Here is a 22500-nt window from a genome sequence, read left to right as displayed (position 1 = left end):
AGGATAGGAAACTAGGACCGATGATGACGCGACCACTCAATAGAGGGCACTATAATTATACTGTAAATAATGGGGAATATTGCGCCATCTGTTGAGAGAACATAACAGCACATGCAGGTAATTCCTTGGGGGTTTCCAATCCACAGCTTGCTACTATCCGTAAATACGTAAACACAGCCATGTTTGAATTTCAGGGCGAGGATGGTGGATTCGGGATATCTTGCCCAAGGTATGTTGCACGAAGTGCCCTAAAAAGGGGGGGTCCAGGGGGGGGCGAAGCCCCCCTTTGGCTAGGGATTAATTCAAAGCTAGGCAAAGTTAGGTAGGTCATTGGGTTAAGGTTTTGCAAGCGAAATATGCCCCGAAGTAGGACGAGGTAGCACGAAGTGCCTTAAGAAAAGAGACCCAGATTGTGGGCTTCAGGGGTGCAAGCGCTCATTAATTTCACTATATATGAATAGTAGAGGTTGAGAGGAATCCATCAATACCACTTTTGTGGTATTTAGCGACGCGGCGTTATTCGGAAAATTTACCAAAGTTTGTCCTCTTTATTAATATTTAAGCCTTGTAAGTTTGTTTTATTCATGGAATTTCAGTTGCCATATTTCACTCCATAGTTCATAATATTTTGAATAATTTATAATTGTTTCTTGCTTAATTAAGTATAATTACACTTATGGAAGGAAATACAGTATATCTTAGTGTTTTATCAAATCATAAACTAACATAATAAACAATTATCATGTTTTTATTTATTCCATATTGAATTATTGATATGGTACTTATATTTAAAAGCAGTACAATAGTGTTACTAACATAAATGTATTGGTAGACTATTTGCAGAATCTTGTCCAAAACAAGTAGTTTTAGTTTGCAGTTTGGGCATGGGGTAAATTTGGATAAAGATGCAACCAACCCTCTAGGTAGTTTTCATTGGGCTTTATACAGTTTTGCTCTCATTTCCATCGGAAACCTTTCGTGGAAGAAGAGGGTTTTATGGTGTTACCTCATAATTGAAGGTACGTCATGCTGGGGGCTATTTTGGCTCTAAATGGTTGAAATGCCGGGATATTCTAATGCATAAGCCTAATGCCTTGGGATTCTTGTCTACAGTATGCATAGAGTGCAATCCATCAATAGCAGGATCATTGGTATGGTGACAACTTAGATTTGAATGATATTAGTTTTTCTTTCATTTGTTTAACAATTAGAAGAAGATTAGTCTGCTGTTAGTTTTTGGATAGCCACCTACATGCCAAATAGTATCCAGGAGTGACAGAATTTACAGGAGAGTCCAAGATGACAGATAAGGATAAGAATAAGCCAGATTTGCAGAGCAGATGCCTCGCAGGGCTTATATGCACTAAGGCAAGCCCGCCTATGTCAGCATGTCCTGACTTAAGAGTGTGTGCCAACGAGTATTTTTAATCTGAGCTTGGTACATATCCACTATGATGCCCAGCCACAGCAGTGACAGCCAGGCAAGAGTGGGAAACTCGTGAGCTGGGGATGGGAGGGTAGCACTGTGCTAGTCTAGAGGCTAAGCAATTATAGGGACATGATTTTTAGTAACATCTGGCATCATCTTCACTCTACTTCAGTGTTGATTTCTTTGTAGGAAAATTGCAGTCTTTTTCTTAGAATATTTGTATCCATTAGCTTGTATATTGTCTTAATTCAGGTCCTTGATTTTAGCACTGTTTTCTAGATCTCTTGCAATTTACTTTTTCTTTCAGTAATTATGCTAGTGTTCATATGAGATTTGTGGAATATCTACACCCTTATTTTTTGTGCCAATGTATTTTATGCCCAGTGGTAGTTGGTTTCTTCATCTTTTGTCATTAATTTATAATAGTATGTATACCCTTTGTAATTTCAGATATACTTATACTTGATTACAGTGGGTTTATGCATACAACAATTATTAGTTTTCATTATTTTAGAATATTGTCCACATTTTCATTAATTAATTATTCAAGTTGTCATGACTTGAATCTTTTTTTTTTATGGCAAATCACAGTCTTTCTCCCCATCTTCCAGTCAGCCGGCCAGCCCCAGAGTGGGAAGGCACGGCGGTCATCGATGGAGAGTTCCGTGAGCTTAAGCTGAAGGACTACCGCGGGAAATACCTCGTCTTCTTCTTCTACCCCTTGGACTTGTAAGTTTTAAATGCATCGTCAGAGAGAGAACGGAGACTAAAAGGAGGTGGATTTTAATTACGATTTGGTTCTCTTTGATTTATTTTTGTGTTTATAAATTTGTTTCTTGTGTATTCTGTTTCTATTGAGCTCTTTATCTTTCTTTGTGTAACCATATCTATGGCAGTGTATGATATTAGTAATATATTTCTACTTTAAAGTACTTGTAAAATTTGCAATGCATTTATAGCTGTATGATGTCTAGTTTTTTTTATAGTTTAGTGCTTAATATACGGGTGACACTGCATTGGTTGGAATCATTAGAAAAAAACAAAACAAAACAAAAAAAAACACCTGGACTCGTGTCAGGTGTTATCAGAAGCGAATTACTATAGGATTATCTTATCTCCGAGATATTGATTGGTATATACAGGCCTATATAATTTTTTTTTTTTTTCCTACTTGTTTCTATGCAAGTTCTCCCTTTCTCACTCCCCCTCCCTCCCTCTCTCCCTTCCTCCCTCCTCTCTCTCTCTCTCTCTCTCTCTCTCTCTCTCTCTCTCTCTCTCTCTCTCTCTCTCTCTCTCTCTCTCTCTCTCTCTCTCTCTCTCTCTCTCTCTCTTTTTCATTTCTCTTTACCTAAAAATTCCAGCTTCCCAGTGTCCCCAAGTTTGAGTAATAGGGAGGAAAATGTTTAATGCTACTTTCTTCATTTTTATTATCATCTAGGCAAGGACACACTTGAAAAGAAGTTGATGGTTATCTGCATCCAACTTGTGTATATGATAAATTTCTAGTATTTATTATCATCCACCTTTAACCCTTTCCCGATGGGGCACTCGCTACGTGAAGACCCCTATGCCGAGCGATTGCAATATTGCATTGTAATCGTCACACTGGCATGACGCCCCGGCATCGGGAGTTTGGCTGTGTCACACGAGTGTGATGCACCGTCGTCATAGGGTTAATCTATATTTTTCCCTCCATTACATAAAGAAACAATAAAAATTGAAAAATAATTACCCCTTCCCCATTTCCGCATATTCCTTGTTATTCACACAGAAAGTCACCTTTTCCCTTCTTGTATACCTTCTTCCTTTTCCTCTCTCTCTTTTTAATTCACTCCCTTTCCCTTTATTTCCTTGTATTTGTCCTCTCTTCTATTCCATACATTTTTCCCTTTTTCTTCTTGTTCACTCTTCCATTAGTTATCAGTCCGTTTTATTTTAGCCTCCACTCCCCACAGCACATTTGTCTGCCCGACGGAGATCCTGGCTTTCAACGACCGTGTTGAGGAGTTCCGCAAGATGAACACAGAGGTTGTTGCATGCTCCGTGGACTCCCACTTTACCCACTTGGCCTGGACTAACACACCACGCAAGGTAGGGAGTGTGAGTGTATGAGTGTGTGCACAGAATATACAACTCTTGCTCCTGCTCCTCCACCCATTGCTTCTCCTCATCCTCCTTGCTGCTCCTCCTTCACCTCTTTCTCCTCCTCCTCTTGCTGCTCCTTCACACCTCATAATCCTCTACTCCTCCTCCTCCTCCTCCTCCTCCTCCTCCTATCTCCAAAGGTAGAAGGAGGAGAATGTGCCAAAAAGGTTTGGATGTTTGGATTGGTTTGATCACTTCACTACCCACCTTCATTTCTCACATCTGGAGGATGGGGAAGATGGTCTGGAGGACCATCTGTGGAAGCTCTGACCAGTAATTGACATCCACAACACTGCCTTTGTTGATACTTTGGTACCCGACTGTGGTTTGTCACCTTCATTAAGAACAAGCGGTCTCGGTTCTGTTTGAAGGTGTTCATATATTCAGCCAGTACTGGCTCCTCCAGCAGGTACACTGTGTTTCCGGATTTACACAGGGCAGGATAAGAGCTCTTTGCCGGCCTCGATGAAGGCAGTACTGGACTTATTGGAATTGAGTGGTAGCATGGGGAAAGGGTACACTATCTTTTTAGACAATTGGTACACTTCCCCATCTCTCTTTCACATACTCCAGTCCTGACGGATGAATGCAGTGGGGACAGTTAGGGTCACTCATAAATGGATGCCACGTGACCTTGCCATGAAGAAGAGGGGTGATATGGATTACAGGAGCAGCATCACAGGGTGCTAGCATCACAGGGTACATAAAGCATATGTACCTTTTTACACAACGACTACCCTGACGAGTGGCACGACTTCAGATGAAGTCGTGCCACTCGTCAAAGCAGTCGTACTGGCATAACCCCACGCCACAGGTTATGCACCGCGTCCTGGTCCTTCGCTGTATTCCCCAACGGGAACAAACGCGACATCGAAGCCGACTCCCTTGCAAGGCGGGTTGCTGAGAATGCGGTCGTCGAGCCCTCGTCTTTGGCGGAAGCTGGTCTGGTAGAACGCCCTCATCAAGGGTGGTCCTCCGATGAGCAGTTTCCCCAGCTTCAACCATGGCTCGATGAACCGTAGAGAGTATGGTGACAACCTTACGGTCATGCCACTGTACACAGAGCATGCCCGTAGGCATACTACTGTAGTCCATCTTGCCCTTTCTCAGTGCGGTGAAGTCCTTCAGCATCCACTTCCTGTTGATGCGCACTTTCCCCACTGCATCCGTCCGCCTTTCCTGGGGCATGTGGAAAAGAGTGGGGGAGGTATACCAATTGTCAACGAAGACATTGTAACCCTTCCCCAAACTGTCACTCCTCTCCATCAGCTCCAAGACGACCTTCGTCCCAGCTGGTACGTCTCCACGGTCCTGGTCTGTGTAGATCCGGAAACAAGACGTGTAACCGGACAACGGGCCCGTCGAGGCACACAGCTTATATACCTTCAACTCGAAGCGCGCCCTCTTCGACGGGTTGAAGGTGATGAATCCCAAGCACCCACGGAACTTCCACAAGGACTCGTCAATGGCGATGTCCTTGTGGGACATGCCCTTAATCAGTAGTGTCTCTTTGAGCTCAAAGTGTTTCAGCACTCTGGTTGTGTGAGACAGCCAGGTGTTGTTAGCAAAGAGCTCTTGGTTCTCTGGAAGCCGACGCTGTGAGTCCAGTGGGGACTGTAGGACATTGGCAAGGAACTGGGCCGCCATCTGATCAATCCGGGTGTCCAGGGGAAAGAGTTTGGCCTCCAAGAGGAGGTTAGTAACCTTAGCCCACCCAGGGGCACCCAGAATAATCCCGGCGGCTTCGTTTTGTATGATGTCAAGCCTTTTCCTGAGTCCAGGCTTGACTGTGATCAGGGCGACGGAGGCATAGTCCACAATGGGACGGACAGCGTGCACGTAGAAAGATCTTAATATGCGGTGCCCAGCCCCTAAGCGCCGCCCCGACAGAGCTCTCATGACAAAGAGCCTTGCCTTGGTCCGGTCTAAGAGATGTTTGATCTCTGAGCGGAAGGTGAGGTTCTTATCAATCCATACCCCCAAGTATGGTAGACGTGTACCCACTCAAGCTCTAGACCTTGGACTCGCAGTCTTTGATCACAGACATCATGTTTCAGCGCCATTGCCTTCGATTTGGCTGCCAAGATCTTAAGCCCGACTCTACAGCATTCCTCAGATATTAGGTCCAGACAACACTGGGCCTTTCTGACAGGATTCACATTTCTCGCAGTGGAGATAATTGCTAGATCATCTGCATATGAAATGATTGTGCACCCCGCTGGGAGTGGAATGTCGAGAATGTTTAACATGAGGATGTTGAACAGAGCTGGGCTAAGGACCCCTCCTTGAGGGGTGCCATTCTCCAGAGGTAAATGCCTGGAAAGGTGACCTTGGAACTTCACTCTGGCAGTTCTGTTCCGAAAGTAATCGCCAATCCAGGCAAGCAGTTTGCCTTTGATTCCCTTACGGATCAGGATCTCCTGAATGGCGAGCGGGTTTGCCAGTTCAAAAGCCTTCTCCAGTTCAAGGAAGACAATGACAGCGCTGCTGTTGCTGACAGTGCTCAGTAAGGTGGCCATGCTGTGGGTAGTGCTCTTGCCCCTTGTGAACCCATGTAGGTGTTCATGTGAAGGTCCCAGCTTCCATTGGAGCCGATTCAGTACCATTTTCTCTGCTGTCTTTCCCAGACAGCTAAGCAGGGAGATGGGGTGGTACTGTCCCGGCTTGAACTCCTTCCTTGGACAAGCCCGCTCTGGATTTGGCCAGTGTCTGTCCCGTTGAGGTGACCTTCTAGCGGCGGGTTCTCTTAGGAGGGATGACTAAGTGTTCCTAGGTGCTGACCTTGTAGGTGGGGTCACACCCCCCCTGGTCCTTCCCCCAAGGGGGCCAACACCTGCCCACGTGTTTGCCGTGCGTGGTGCCCCTGTGCGCTGGGAGACAGGAGTCCTGGAGGTTGAGCGATGCCCTGCGGCTAGCAACATGCCTCTTTGGTCCTCTATTCCAGCAAGACAGGTGGCCTGATCTCGACTCGGTTAGGTCAATCGGCTGGTCTCTCTTTCGAGCTAGGCTAGGGTCAAGTAGCCCCTGTCTTGCAGGCAATCGCATGGTCTTGAGAGTGCCATTAACGCGAGGCCGGGGTTGCGTACATCCTCCCACCACCCCTGTGGCTTCTGAGCATGGACTCAATACAAAGTTTCCCCTTGTTGGACTCCATGGTGGGTGGGGGCGTGGGAGGATGAATTGCACCGCTTATCACATGGCATCTATACCACATAAACCCATGACTGACTTCCCTGTTGAGGAAAAACCCACCCAAGTACCTCGGGCTGGACCCTCCAAACCAACCCCAGGTTCTGACAAATCTCTGGCGTCGGTCCAGACGAGAAGTCAAACAAAAAATGGAAGTCAGACAGGACCCTCCAACCCTACTGGCCCCACTGGCAAAACTCCGGCGTCGGTTCGGAGAACAGGCAAACGACCTCGGACGAGGGTGAGTCTGCAGCCCCAAGTATGGCAGTGCTCAGTAAGGTGGCCATGCTGTGGGTAGTGCTCTTGCCCCTTGTGAACCCGTGTAGGTGTTCACGTGGAGGTCCCAGCTTCCATTGGAGCCGATTCAGTACCATTTTCTCTGCTGTCTTTCCCAGACAGCTAAGCAGGGAGATGGGGCGGTACTGTCCCGGCTCCTTTGGTTTGGGGACGGGAATTATATCGGCCCTCTACCAGCACTGTGGCAGTGAGGAAGTTTCCCAGGACTTGTTGATGAGATGCAAAAGTGCAAGCTCACCTTCCTGTCCTAGGTGGGAAATGATGGGATGGGAGATCCCATCGCAACCCGGGGCTGACCGGGAACTGGTCTTGTATGTCCGCTGTAATTCCCTCAGAGAGAACATGACATCTGTATCATCAGGCTCGACCGCCTTTTCTCTGATGAGGGCATGCCTGCCTGGGAGCAGTTCTTCTTGGCATGCCCTCAGCTCTGCTGGTAGATCGACGCTACTTGTTCTAGCAGAGAACTCGAGTGCCAGTCTCTCCGCCTCCGACCGCGGGTCATGGTGGGTCTTTTTGGGGGCTGAGCGATTCGTGGCCTGTCTGATATGGTTCCACAATTCTGAAAGGGAGGTTTGGTGGCCAAAGGACTCACACCACTCCAGCCACTTTTCCTGCTTTAACCTCTTAGCAGTTTCCTGAGCATCCCTGAGAGCCTCTCTCAGAAGAGTGTGGTTCTCGGGAGTTCTCTGTCTGCGAAAGTGTCTTCTGCACATATTAATTCTGTGGCTGACCTCCTTAATCTCATCATTGTAGTACCGGGCGTCCTTGAAACACCCAGACCACGGACGAGTTTTGGGGATGGTTTCTGAGGCTGCCTCGTCTATGGCATTTACAAGTCTGGCCTCAAGTATATCCACATTATCATTAAGTGAGGAGTCACTGGTTCTGAGGCACTTGGCCATGATGGGAAGATAAAAATGGTGTTTGTTCCAATTATTACTTTTTTATTTTTCCTTTACATATAATACAATATGTACATTGTTTTTAGTTTTTATTTACAATATGTATATTGTGCTACACCAATAGTAAGAGGAGAGAGACCCAGGCTAATCGCTCTACCAGTTATGATACTTGGGGAAGCAATCAAACTGGCAGAGGGGAACGCCACAGGCACTGCACAAAACCCAGGTCTCTTTCCTCTTACCATTGGAGTTGCAAACCCGGCAACGTCAGTACTTGTTGTCGGGTATCCTGATCTGATAATGCTCTGTTGCACCCTGGAACCTGCCAACACTGCAGATGTTGGAACGGTTCCGGCTCAGCCCAGATGTGCGCCAATACTCTAGTCTAAGCTCGCTCGCGAGCTGCTCCCGGAAGCCCAGCTGAGTCAAACGCCCTCCCAGCGCCTTGTGCACCAGGAAAGCGTTGACGACCGCCATGTTAACCCATTGGTCACGGTTTTAAAATTAGTGTATAAAGGTTTATGGCGGTATTATCATATGTGGCCCGGATGTCCGTACGGTATTTATATTACACTCGGGCGGTGTGGGAGGCCACGCTCGAGGCAGTTTGACATCGGTTTTCCATTTCGTTGGAAAACTGGAGAAGCTTGAAAATAACTTTATTTTTCCAATATTTACTTGTATACAAAGTCTTTGGAACACGTAAGCAGTTTGATAATGTAATAGAAAACGCTCGGGCGGTGTGGGAGGCCGGGCTCCAGGCAGTTTGACATCGGTTTTCCCTTTCGTTGGAAAACTGGAGAAGCTTGAAAATAACTTTATTTTTCCAATATTTACTTGTATACAAAGTCTTAAGAACACGTAAGCAGTTTGATAATGTAATAGAAAACGCTCAGGTGGTGTGGGAGGCTGCGCTCGAGGCAGTTTGACATCGGTTGTGATGGATGTGGCCAATAAAAAAGAGAGTGAAACAAGTACATGTAATTTCATGTAAACAATTATATACAATATATACAAACAATATACATATGGTCAATAATGCAGTTTGTTGTGGTAGTCTTCGAAGCAACTGAAGACACAAAGTGCCACTCTGCAAACTCTGCATTCTGCCTTTGTCATTTTCCTTTTGCCATGTGTATAACACACAGATAGAAAAACACCTTTTTATACCATTTTATACTTCTTCTTACAGCAGGGTATGAGGAAGCCAACTGATCTCCTACGTCGACCCCCTTCATACCCTCATTGTAATCGATGACGGCCTGGGGTTTGATGACCTTCTCCCCTTTCCTGTTCACCCTGTCAGTTTCTACCATGGCTGACGTATGCATAGTGGAGAGTACGCACAGTTGTTTCTTATCAGCCCATTTTATGCAAAGCATCCCCGTTGCTGTGCTCCTCCTCTCCATATCATTCTGCTGCATTCTGTTAGGAAAGTCTTTTGGCATGAATTTGTGGTTGGCTCTTACAGTACCGCATGCATTTGTCTTACGACCCTGTAACCGGTGGAAGAGGGTAGGAGAGCTGTACCAATTATCTACGTATAAGCTATATCCCTTATCGAGAACTTCCGCCGACTCCATAAGGTCGGCGATGGCCTTATGTGACGCCGGCAAAACTCTTCTATCCTGACCTGTATAGAAGTTGAAATTGCATGTGTATCCACAGGTAGGCCCTGAGGATACACACAGTTTATAAATTCTTAGTCCGAAACGGGCCCTTTTGTTGGATTATACGTAACAAAACTTAGCCTACCTCGGAACTTCCATAAACTCTCATCCACGGTTATCGTTTGTGGAGGAACATTCCTTGAAGCTTTGCTGTAGAAGCTCGACAATGCGGCCGAGCTTCCACAGCCTATTGCTTTGATCTCTGGCACCGTCACTGCTAAAATGTAGGCATGTTGAGATCTGATCATACCTATGTCTGGGCATGTGTTTATAAAAAAAAAGGACTCGTGGAGTTCGTCCTTGGACCAGTGCTGGGCTTGGCGTGGCTTTGGAGAGATCCCCATCATTATTCTAAGTGAAACCCAGACTCCTAGTTCTGGAATAGTGACGGGTGTCCACTTCCACTCAGTGCACCTATAATGGATGGTAAACATTCAATAGAATTTTATATGACAATGTATTCAGTGAATGTTGATTTTTACATAATTTTTTAAATACAAGGGATGGCAACTTACTTTTGTTTCTTCCACGATGATTTTCATCATTTCCTCGGTGAAAAAAACCTTGAGGAATTCGTGTGGGGAGTCTGATGGGCTAAGCTTCACTCTTAGGCCTGGTGTTGCCGTCAGGTCGAATTTTCGGGGAACATTCTCCCGCTTTCTCCATTTGAACCTGGGGCTCCCTGGAGAATTCCTTACCCTAAGCCTGTGTGCATACTCAGACAGCGGTTCGTCGGAATCAATGCTGCTGTTATGCAGCTGAACATAGTCCAAATCCTCATCGGACTATTCTTCGGATGAACTTTGTTCCTCTGCCAAAGTTTCTCTGGAGAGAGGGACATAGTCTTCAAATTCGTCCTCTCCCTCCTCATCAGAGACATCGAAAAAACTTGGAAGATCCTACAATCAAGTAAATAAATGGCTTTAGTGGTCAATAAGAACTCGGTACGATATGTGGCGTGACAAAAGCCTCGACTTACCTGGAATGGGTTCCATGGTTGTATGTGTCTACCGAATAGAGGTCAGGGGTTTTTATACAGAATTTTAGCCAATCCCCATTCTGTACAATATGTGGCATGACATTCCAACCAATCAAGTAATATGGGGTGACTTTGGAACAGGGAATGGGGTAAACGGATATGGCGCCAAAACATAGCGCGGTAAATTTGAGGGAGGGAGGGTGAGGGAGGGAGGGTAGGAAGGAAAGAGAGAGATGATGTACACACACACACACACACACACACACACACACACACACACACACACACACACACACACACACACACACACACACACACGTATATAATAACACATATGTATACAAAAATCAAGGTAATAAGGTCCTATGTCACTTAGTACTTGTGGTGACATTCGGAAGGTCACATAAGGTAAACCGGAAACGAGGTCGTAAATGACGTGTCATGAAAAAATATGCGGTAGTAGGGCGTTCCCTCGTCCCCTCGTTATCCCTAACCACCGCAGGACATCGTGCCATCCGCGCTGGGGCCAGCGCATATCTTGTTCTGATATCATGCCATCCGCGTTTATGCCGATGCCAGCCTTGACATCATATCATGCCATCCGCGACCAATGGGTTAAGAAGGTAAAACAATACCCTCTTGTACCACTTATGGACTTGTGAGTGGTCGAGTAAAACTGAGCCAGCTGATCGCTCAAGTCCACCCCCTTCATGCTGGAGTTGTAGTCCACTACTACCTTGGGCTTGGTGCACTGGTGCCCACTCAGGCTGGTGACGGAGACCGTCTCGCTACCGTGGACTGTAGACAACACATTGACACGGCGTTTGTCGACCCAACGAAGGTCAACATACCTGTCGCTGTGCTGTGGAAGTCCACGTCTCCGGGGACATTCACCTGTGGGTCAGTCGGCATATACTTGTGGTTAGCCCGCACCGTGCCAACCGCATTCGTACGCCGACCCTGCAGGTAATGGAAAAGCGTTGGGGAGGAATACCAGTTGTCGGTATGTACCTCATACCCCTTCCCAAACAGGTCCACGGCGCCCTACCTCATTATGTGACAAGGGGCATCGTCAAATAGACGCTCCAATCCAAAACCATGTCACGCGCTAAAGCTGTGGTTAACTCAGGTGCGAATTTAACTTACTTTCTATCACCTTATCAGTACAGAAATTGTAATCACCATAGCAGTTCTGTAAACAAAACTCCACTCACTGGTTCACATATTTATCTGATAGATTCAAAAGACCTAATTGTCATGATTATCAAGTTAGCAAAGGTCAGGTCACTAGGTCACGAGAGAGAGGACAAAAACTCTGTGAGATCGCTGGCTCTAGAAGGGAGAGAGAGAGAAAGAATGAATGAATGTACACAAACACACACCTACGTACATGCACGCAGAGAGAGAATGTACACACACACACACACACACACACACACACACACACACACACACACACACACACACACACACACACACACACACACCTACCTACCTACCTACCTACCTACCTACCTACCTACCTACCTACCTACCTACCTACCTACCTACCTACCTACCTACCTACCTACCTACCTACCTACCTACCTACCTACCTACCTACCTACCTACCTACCTACCTACCTACCTACCTACCTACCTACATGCACGCAGAGAGAGAATGTACACACACACATGTGTATATACTAACTCATATATACTAAAATCAAGGTAAAAAGGTTCTGTGTCACTTAGTATTTGCGGTGATATTTGGAAAGCCACGTAGGGTAAACCGGAAATGAGGTCCTAAATGACGTAGCATGAGAAAATATTAGGTAGTAGGATGTTCCCTTGTTCCCTTGTTATCCCAGACCACCGCAGGATATCATGCGTTCTGTGCTGGGGTCAGCCTTTATCTTGTTCTGATAAACGCCATCTGCGTTTACAATGGATGCCTGGCTTGACAGCAAATCATGCCATCTGCGACCAATGGGTTAATGATAAGGATTGTATTGTGAAGACACTGGAATTTATTTTAAGTTTAAAGGTATCCCTGAAATATACTGAATTGTTTCTTATGCTTCAGGTCTTGTTTCAGTTGTTTACCATAATGTATCTATTTTCATTGGTTACATGCACTGGAATAGCAGTACAGAATTACATTATTTTCTGTAATGTTTTTCATTAGATATATATTAATATAATTTTTAGATATATTGCCTAGGCAAATACATCTTGCAAGCTAGCAAATCTGCAAAGACTCTTCCCAACCCCTTCAGTTTTGGCTTAGGCAGTCTCTGTTCCTTGCAGGATGGAGGCCTCGGCAAGCTGAAGATCCCACTGCTCTCCGACATCACCCACAAGATCTCGCAGGACTATGGGGTCTACCTGGAGGACCAAGGCATCGCTCTCAGGTAGGTGCCAAGCGGCTGTTCCTTTGCCTTCCCTGTGGTGTCCATGTTGTACAAGATTCCCTACTTTGGTTTGCATTATACAGAGGGAAGATTAATTTTTGAGGGTTAGTATTTTAGCTGTTTATTCATTATTAGTACTTAGGCTTAATCCTTTATATTTTTGATTGCAGACTATATACATATTTTATTAGATTTAATACCATAAATGATGGGCCTCTTCACAATTGCCTACAATATTATTCACTGTTCTGATGTGTCTACTTGTTTATTGAATAATAATCTCAATCTTAAACATACCCCCAGGGGCCTGTTCATTGTCGACGACAAGGGAGTCCTGCGGCAGATCACCATGAACGACCTCCCTGTGGGCCGGTCAGTGGACGAGACCCTGAGGCTGGTGCAGGCCTTCCAGTTCACAGACCAGCACGGAGAGGTCTGCCCGGCCGGTTGGAAGCCTGGGGACGACACGGTGGGTGGACAGCTGCTTTGACCCGTGTTCTTGTCTGTCAGGTTTTTTTTTGTTTACTTTTCTGTTGTTTGTGTTTTGTTTACTGATCTGTTGGGACTGTTTTTGTTTGTTGTCTCTGATTTGTCTGGTTTATTGGGTTGATTGGTTTATTGGTTTCTGTTTAGTTGATTTGTTCTTTTTGTTACTTGAGTGTTTGTTTCTTGTTAATATTTTTTTCATAATTTTTTGCTTAGTCATGAGTTTATATTTGTGTTTGTTAGATGGTTTCATTGTATATTTGGTTTTAATTTGTGTGGTATCAGTGTGTTGGCATAAAATAAGGAAGCCAAGGGTAGTGGGAAGATTGGTGGGGGGGATTGTCTTTGTTGGAAATTGTCTTTGCTATGCTGAATTTTGTCTTGGGAAGAATCTTTTATTTTTTTTCATTATCACTTCTATTTTTTATTCTTCTCTATTGTTTTAGGCATCTTTGCTAAGTTTTTGATGCTGAAGAGTGGTAGTGGTATATTAATTATTTTCATAATGATTATCAAAAATATTAATATCATTATCATCACTGTTACCACTAATAGGTAGGTCTCACTTTTAACATAATCCTTTTATAGTGAAATTATTGTCAAACACTTAAAACTTGTCTCTGTCTCTCACACCTTAGCATCTGTCTCACTCCTATATCTCTACACTGTAGTGTTTGTTTCACTACTTTGCTGTGTCTCCCCCCTTTCTCCCTCTTTCTCCCTCTTCCTCTCCCTCTTCCTCTCCCTCTTCCTCTCCCTCTTCCTCTTCTTTTGAATCCCCCCTTTCTATCTCTCCCTCTCTCCACTGTACAGTCTCTTAACCACTGCCATATATCTCCATATTTATTACCTCCTCATCTTTATTTCTCTTTCTCTCCCACAGATCATCCCCAACCCGGAGGAGAAGCTCAAATACTTCAAGAAAGCCAACCAGTAGGCCAGCCCAGCCGTTGCACGAGGGTTGCAAAACGCCCGTGCAATGGGAGGAGGAAGGAAGGAAAACTAAGAAGAAATGGGTTGATGGGAGGAGTTGAACGGAAAAAAAACCATAGCATTGGCTTCATCAGATACCGTGTGGATTTGCAACGCACTCCACTGGATTTGGTCATGGTGTCGTTTGCTTTCCAAGGGCTCTGTAAACGCATTTTTGAGGATGTACAAAAACCGGTGAAGGGAACGCTGAGTATAAACGGGCAATGTGAGGAAGATATGAAGTGATTTGTTGTTTTTGTTTTTGTTACTTGAAAACCTGTTAATTAATTAATTTTTTAAATTAATTTTTGCTATTTTACTTATGATGAATTTGATGATCTGTCTCTAGGTTGATCTGTCTAATAGGTTGATGAAACTAATGATAAATAAAGCATGTTTTTGTCTATCGTACATAATGTTTGGATAATAGGACAAAGCTTTATTTTTTCATATGTATATTTTTATCTATTTTTTTGTTTTGTTTTGTTTAAAAGCAAGGCATTTCTATCTGTTTTTTTACATTCCCAGTGAAACTAGACCTGTGAAATTTTAAAAAATGGGAAAAAAAAAATTGTGATTCCAAATTGTTGTGCTACACATTCCAATCCTAATTATAACATCTGTAAACAATAAAAAGTTTGTACATTTTGCCATGTCATTTCCAAAAAGAGTAATGTAACTACGTCACTCTTCAGTAATGTTTCTAATTTCTCAATGTTTTAATCCCTCTGCATCTGCAATGTCATCACCATGGCTCACATCCTTCCCAAATGTACACAAGTAAACCATTCAGTGAATAAGTAAAATATGGAATAGATATTTAGAAAAAACTGATCTTCATCCAGTGAAAATACATGCAATCTCTATTCTCTTTAGATATTCATGACTCCACATAGCACCCCACAGCAGGTAGTTCACACATGTCTGTTACAAATGTTAATTGTTGTCGGCAGTGTACTGACGTGGCTAAAGAGCTTGTATGAAGTGATTTGTCAATAATTGATTAAAGCAGTGATAACAATGTTAATTTTTTTTTTGTTATCCTAGTTTTGCTATGGAAGGCTGGATTTATGAGAGAGGCTGATAGGAAAGCAAGAGTGAGTTTTAGGTGTATTTTGGGGTTTGTGTAATGTAAAAGAAAAAAAAAAGAAGTTGGGGAAAATGTAAGTGGAACAGGATTTTGATGAGAAATTTATTGGTTTATTATATGGTTTCAAGTCGATTTTCCTTGCTTTTATGGGTACTTTGAGAATTTCTTACATATGGGTACATGTTAGTCTTGGCAATATTTTTTAAAATTTTAACTCCAGGCAGAAAAAAAACTATAATAGTATAAATAAGAACAAGCTGATGTCATTTTATTCTCGACAAAAAACAAAATGTATTTTCATTTTGAATTTTGTTTATTCTGCAAATCTTAAAATTCCTTTTCCCATCTTGGATTACATCTCTTCCCACCCTCTCCCCTCCTCCCTCTCTCTCTCTCTCTCTCCTCCGCCCCTCTCTCTCTCTCTCTCCTCCACCCCTCTCTCTCTCTCTCTCTCCTCCACCCCTCTCTCTCTCTCTCTCTCTCCTCCACCTCTCTCTCTCTCTCTCCTCCACCCCTCTCTCTCTCTCTCTCCTCCACCCCTCTCTCTCTCTCTCTCCTCCACCCCTCTCTCTCTCTCTCTCCTCCACCTCTCTCTCTCTCTCTCTCCTCCACCTCTCTCTCTCTCTCTCCTTCACCCTTCCTCTCCCCTCTCTCTCTCTCCTCTCTCATCTCTCCTCTCTCCTCTCTCCTCTCTCCCCCTCTCTCCCTCTCTCTCTCCTCCCCCCCTCTCTCTCTCCCTCTCTCTCTCCTCCCCCCCTCTCTCTCTCCCTCTCTCTCTCCTCCACCCCTCTCTCTCTCCCTCTCTCTCTCCTCCACCCCTCTCTCTCTCCCTCTCTCTCTCCTCCACCCCTCTCTCTCTCCCTCTCTCTCCTCCCCCTCTCTCTCTCCTCTCTCTCTCTCCTCCCCCCCTCTCTCTCTCTCTCTCCTCCCTCTCTCTCTCTCTCTCTCTCTCTCTCTCCTCCCTCTCTCTCTCTCTCTCCCCTTCTCTCTCTCCTCCTCTCCCTCCTCTCTCCTCTCTCCCCCTCCCCTCTCTCTCTCTCCCCCTCTCTCTCCTCCCTCTCTCTCTCTCTCCTCTCTCTCTCTCGCTCTCCTCCTCCCCCCCTCTCTCTCTCTCTCCTCTCCTCCCCCCTCTCTCTCTCCTCTCTCCTCCGCCTCCCCCTCTCTCTCTCTCCTCTCTCCTCCACCCCTCTCTCTCTCCCTCCTCCACCCTCTCTCTCTCTCCTCTCTCCCCTCCACCCCTCTCTCTCTCTCTCTGCCCACCCCTCCTCTCTTCTCTCTCCTCCACCCCTCTCTCTCTCTCCCCTTCCTCTCTCCCCTCCTTCCTCCTCTCTCTCTCTCTCCTTCCTCCTCTTTCTCTTTCTCCCTCTCTATCTCCATCTCCTCTCTCTCTCTCTCTCCTCTCTCTCTCCCTCCTCCCACACCCACCCCCCCTCTCTCCTCTCTCTCCTCCCTCTCTCTCTCCTCTCTCTCTCTCCCTCCCCTCTCTCTCCTCCCTCTCTCTCTCTTCTCCTCCACCCCCTCTCTCTCTCTCTCCTTCACCCCCTCTCGCTCTCTCTCCTCTCCTCCCCCCTCTCTCTCTCATGCATCCTCATCCCCTGTCCTCACCTCTCTCTCTCTCTCCCTCCCCCTCTCTCTCTCCTCTCTCTCCTCTCCCCTCCCTTCCTCTCTCTCTCCTCCTCCTCTCCCTCCCGCCCTCTCTCTCTCTCTCCCCCCTCTCTCTCTCTCTCTCCTCCCCCCCTCTCCTCTCTCTCCTGCCTCTCCCTCCCTTTCTCTCTCTCTCTCTCCTCTCTCTCCTCTCCCCCCCCCTCTCTCTCTCCCCTCTACCCACTCTCTCTCCTCTTCCCTCCACCCACTCTCTCTCCTCTCCTCTCCACCCCTCTATTCCGTCCATCTCTCCTGCTCTCCTCCAACCACTCTCCTCTCTCTCTCTCCCCCTCCTCCCCCCTGCTCTCTCCTCCCTGCTCTCTCTCCTCCACCCTTTCTCTCGCTCTCTTCTCTCTCCTCCACCTCCTCTCTCTCTCTCGCTCCTCGCCCCTCCTCTCCTCTCTCTCTCTTTTTCCTCCTCCCTCTCTCTCATCCCTCCTCCTCAACCACCCCCCTCTCCTCTTCTCTCTCTCCATCCACACCCTCTCTCTCTCTCTTCCCCTCCTCGTCCCCTCACCTCTCTCCTCTCTCTCACACACACCTCCCTCCTCCTCTACCCTCGCCACCCCCTCACCTCTCCCTCCTCCCTCATCTCTCTCCTCCCTCTCTCTTCCTCTTCCTCTACACTCCCCTCTCCCCCCCTCGACCAAGCTCTCCCCCCCTCCTCCCAACTCATCTCCCTCCTCTCTCCGCTTTCCCCGTCTCCTCCTCTCACACTCCTCGCCCCCTCTCTCTCTCTCTCCTCCCATCCGCTCCGCTCTCTCCCTCCACCTCTCTCGCCCCCCCTCTCCGCACACCCCTCGGTTCTCCTTCATCTCTCTCTCCTCCTCGCCTTGCGCTCCACCTCACCTCACCTCTCTCCCTCCCCCTCCTCTCCCTCCTCCCTCCCCCCCCTCCCCCTCCTCTCCCTCCTCCTCTCTACCCTCTGCCCCCCCTCTCTTCTCGCCACCCTACTCTCTCTCCCCTCCGCTCGCCCTCTCCTAGCATCTCACTTCCTCGCCCTCGCCTCCTCCTTCTCCCTCCCGACGCTCTCTCCTCCTACTCCCTGCCTCACCTCCCCCCCTCCCTCCTCTCCCTACATCCCGTCCCTCCATTCCCCCTCTCTCCCTCCATTCATCCCCCTCAACCCAATCTCATCCTCCCCTCCATCCACCTCATTCCTCACCCCATCTCACCCTCTCCCAATCCCTCTCTCTCTCCCATCTCCCCCTCCCCATTCCTCTCCCGCTCCCTCTCCCCCTCTCTCTCTCTCTCTCACACACACCCCTCCCTCTCCCCTACCTATCCCTTCCCTTCTAGTCAATATTTTTTCTGATGCAAGATTCACAAACCTCTTTATTTTGGCTCCCGTTATCAAACATGTGGCTTGTCCGGCCCAATCGCCGAAACAGTCGTTTTAAATACTTACAAGATTAATCGTACTATTCAAACACCCTGCTTTTGAGTAAAATAGTTTGAAATTTGTGTTATTGTGAAATATATATATCGTTGATTTTTTTTCTCATTTTTTTAGTGAGGTTTTGTACAGGGTAAGTGCATTATTGAGTAATGTCATGGTAATAGTTAATGTTCTTTTTGGATGGGAAAGTGTGTGGTCGTGGGCGTGGGCGTGTGCTTATCAAGAAGAAAGTAATAAGCAAAAAAGAGAGGTGGGTTGGAATAACCTTCACTCTATTATTTTCTTTGCTTGATTTACGCTATTTTGACTTAATTATTTTTCGATTGAGAAAAACAAAATCAATCTTATCCCACGAAGGGTCGGAGAGCGAAGGAACATTAATAAGGAAATATATCTAGCCAGGATTATCAACATCCATTTGCGTTTCACTTTTCTCCATTATTTCCCCATCTTTTCTCATCAGTCTCAAACGAATGTTGCATCAATAATCAATTCGAACATGTGTGAGTTGCACGAGTGTTGCAATTACTCATCTAGAAATGGCAGAGAAAGTCTGTCATGTTTTTTTTTTTTTTTTTTTTTTTTTGCCATTTTATGAATACGATAGTGTTGCCATTCATTCATTTTCTCCTCTCCTCTCTCTCTCCTCTCTCTCCTCTCTCTCCTCTCTCTCTCTCCTCTCTCCTCTCTCCTCTCTCCTCTCTCCTCTCTCCTCTCTCCTCTCTCCTCTCACTCTCCTCCGCTCACTCTTCCTCTCTCCTCTTCTCTCCCTCGCTTCTCCTCTCATCCTTCTCTCTCTCATCTCCCCTCTCTCCTCTCTAATCCTCGTCTTCCTCTCACTCCATCTCTCCTCTCTCCTCTCTCCTCTCTCCTCTCTCCCTGTCTCTTTCCCTCCCTCCTACATTTTGCCGCACATGGTATGTACAGATAACATAACCGAAAAATCTATTGCCTGATTTGCAATATTTGCAGGGAGAAGTCCTTCAGTAAATTCAGTGTATAAGACGATGTTCACGATTTTATCAAGACCAATGTATTTAGTATCAAGCAATGTGTCCCGTAGGACTGTATGTTGGTGCTCAAATCTGCCCTTTTGGTCGTGATTATTGCAGAGTGACGCATGTTATCCAGATCCCCACAACCGTGTGTGTGTGTGCGTGCGTGCGTGCCTGTGTGCCCGTGTCTATGATGGAAATTGTATTCCTAATAATTTCCAATTACAGGAATGATTCAGCAGCCTTGTGTATATGTTTTATTTACGAAAAAAAGAAAAAAAGATAAATGTCAATATTACAGACTTATCTCAAATCTTCGCTTGGTTTCCGTAGAGTTTTGGTCAGAAAACCGCAATTTTCGACCACTGTGCGTCGGGTCCTTCGTGTGATTGATCTCGGTCTGTTGCATAGGATGGATGTCCCGCCGACGTCGGTTGCACGTTTGGGAACTAGCTAGGACATTACTAATAGTGTTACTATCACGTGATTATTATTTTAATTAAATCTATAAAGAAAGATATAAGTTGTTCTTACTCTTTGATGAACGTAATGACAGAGCTGAAACTGCATCATCGTGTAATCAATTGAATCGTGCAGGTACAGGTATATTAAGCTGCTCGTATCTAGGCTGTCTGATATGCACCCTTCTTAATATGTAGATTACATATCCTGACACACTGAATTGAATATGATCTTTTCGCTTGCGTAAGTGGACTCGCTTTTTATCTTAATTTCTCCCTTCTTGGGGAACATAAGGAATCCAATACTCTGAAAATCACTCCAAAACTGCTCAGTTGCTCGGTATTCTGGCCTTACATGTCACACAAAATGAGGTGATTTGTGTTACCTACGTTATATATAGTCTTTCTAGGTAAAGACAAACTACAAAAGGGTCTATTCTGATGTTTACATGACCTCTTGACTTGGTGCTGTGTGATACTTCGAAAAGCATTCCCTTAGCTCCTCTCTTCCCAAGACACATTGGCGCCATCGTATACAATAGTCATGGAGATCTTGATATAAGTAGCACTGTCTTACAAACAGATATTCACTTATACAAACCTTTACAACGGATCTAAACACTTGATAATCTACTGCCTTTGCATTGCAATAAAGTAGATATGCCACCTGGACGGAGATACTCCAATACCTCGTTTTCTATTTCGTGTGAACAAAGTTTCTTCAACCAACCAAGGGCCGTAGATCCATGATTTACTTTTCTTTCTCCCTTTAATTTCCTTTCCATCTTTTTACTGCATTTTTTCTTTTTTTCAAAGTCTTCGTTACTTTCTCCTCTTTTCTCCTCCTCCATTCTGCTTCTTTATTATTATTATTTTTTTTTTCATCTTCCTTCCTTTCGAGTCCTTAAACCTGGATTCTTCTACTTTCACTGACCTGTTTAATCTCCTAATTGATTTGTAAGCATCTATATTCCTTCGCCTATCTATCTATTTCAATCTTTGGACTAATATCTATTGTTTATCCGCCATTATGATCTATTTCATTACTTCGTTTCCAAGATTAAGTAATCTATCAAGATAAATTTAATGATACAATATCACTTTCTTTTTTTTTTAATCACCATTTTTGAAAAAAAAAACGTAATAATGAACGTAAGCAGTATTTTCCATATCAATAGCCTTATCTTTTTGCGTTTTTTATTGTTTTTTTATCTCGAAATATTGGTACCGTCTGCCACTGGATTCTCGCCGTTATGCAAATGCTATAATCAAATCAAAATAATTAACAAGATTGAGTGACATGACGTGGAATTGTATGATGTTTGTTTGTTTGTGTTTAGGTACAATTAGTGGATGTTTCACTTTATTTTTCTTTCTCTATCTCTCTTTCTCTCTTTTACTTTGTCTTCTTATATCTCTCTTTCTGCCCCCCCCTCTCTCTCTCCTCTTTCTCTCTCTTTCTCTTTCTCTTCTTCTCAGTCTTTCATTTTCTCTTTTCTCAGTGTCTTTCACTCTCTCTTTTCTCTGTGTCTTTCACTCTCTCTTTTCTCAGTGTCTTTCACTCTCTCTTTTCTCTGTGTCTTTCACTCTCTCTTTTCTCAGTGTCTTTCACTCTCTCTTTTCTCTGTGTCTTTCACTCTCTCTTTTCTCAGTGTCTTTCACTCTCTCTTTCTCCATTTCTCTCTCTCTCACCCGCATTGTACCCCCCCTCCCCCATCGCCTCTCTATCTTGCTTAAAATGTCAATTATTGATAATCATTTCCCTATCATACGTCCTTCATATACCATATCTTTCTTATCTCCTTTGACATTTCCCAGAAAATGAAATGAAGAGTAGAACAGAACAGAACAAAAAAAGAAGTCATACTCAGCGTTCGAGAACATTCATCCGTGTACCTGTAATATAAACGACCTTTGTCCCATTTTGGCGGGAAATTCCAAGGTAGAAATGCAGCATGATTTTAATATAGGGCATGGAAAGCCCCAAGAGATTAAATAGGATTGAATAATAAGTAACTAAGGGACAAACTGACTCATAATGATGATGAGAAACAATAAATGACAATGTTATGTACTATCGTGGTAGTCTATAAAAATGGCGGACTGATATGCCGGCTTTCACAAAGGATGAGGTAAAATATGCAATTACAGCAAGATACTACACACTTAAAAATTAGATGATGTCAAACTTCAAGATCAGAGAAATTGAACGTGTATTATGGTAAGTAATGAAGAGATTTTAATCCTATAAAGTATAAAAAACATCAAGAAAAAGGTTTGCCGTTAATTTCTTTCCGACTTAAAGACTTCTCCCTTTTCTCGTATCTAAAACTTTATTATTTATAGTCACCGATTTTTATTTCTCATTTTTTATGTCTTATTTAGGTATGATTCTCGGTGCGTTATTTTTATTCGGTTTGTTTTTTTAATATCATATGTCAATTTA

At 44.8% G+C, this 22500-nt stretch overlaps 1 protein-coding gene across 1 annotated transcript in view; it reads left to right on the top strand.

Moving 5' to 3' along the window:
• Prx4 (Peroxiredoxin 4) overlaps positions 1-15492 on the top strand; it is a 16411-nt gene extending 919 nt beyond the window's left edge. Inside the window, exons 2-6 of the mRNA XM_086534928.1 lie at positions 2041-2158; positions 3385-3520; positions 12904-13007; positions 13311-13476; positions 14377-15492. Of these exons, the coding sequence (XP_086391054.1) occupies positions 2041-2158; positions 3385-3520; positions 12904-13007; positions 13311-13476; positions 14377-14430 (578 nt within the window). The 3' untranslated portion in view covers positions 14431-15492. The remainder of the gene's footprint in view (positions 1-2040; positions 2159-3384; positions 3521-12903; positions 13008-13310; positions 13477-14376) is intronic.
• Positions 15493-22500: the final 7008 nt, after the last annotated feature.

Source organism: Penaeus japonicus, unplaced genomic scaffold, assembly GCF_977035675.1.
Source record: "Penaeus japonicus unplaced genomic scaffold, GWHDUDI00000001_assembly GWHDUDI00000042, whole genome shotgun sequence".
Classification (NCBI taxonomy): domain Eukaryota; kingdom Metazoa; phylum Arthropoda; class Malacostraca; order Decapoda; family Penaeidae; genus Penaeus; species Penaeus japonicus.
The sequence above is the reverse complement of the archived record's forward strand: the minus strand, read 5'-3'. Positions and strand labels throughout refer to the sequence as shown.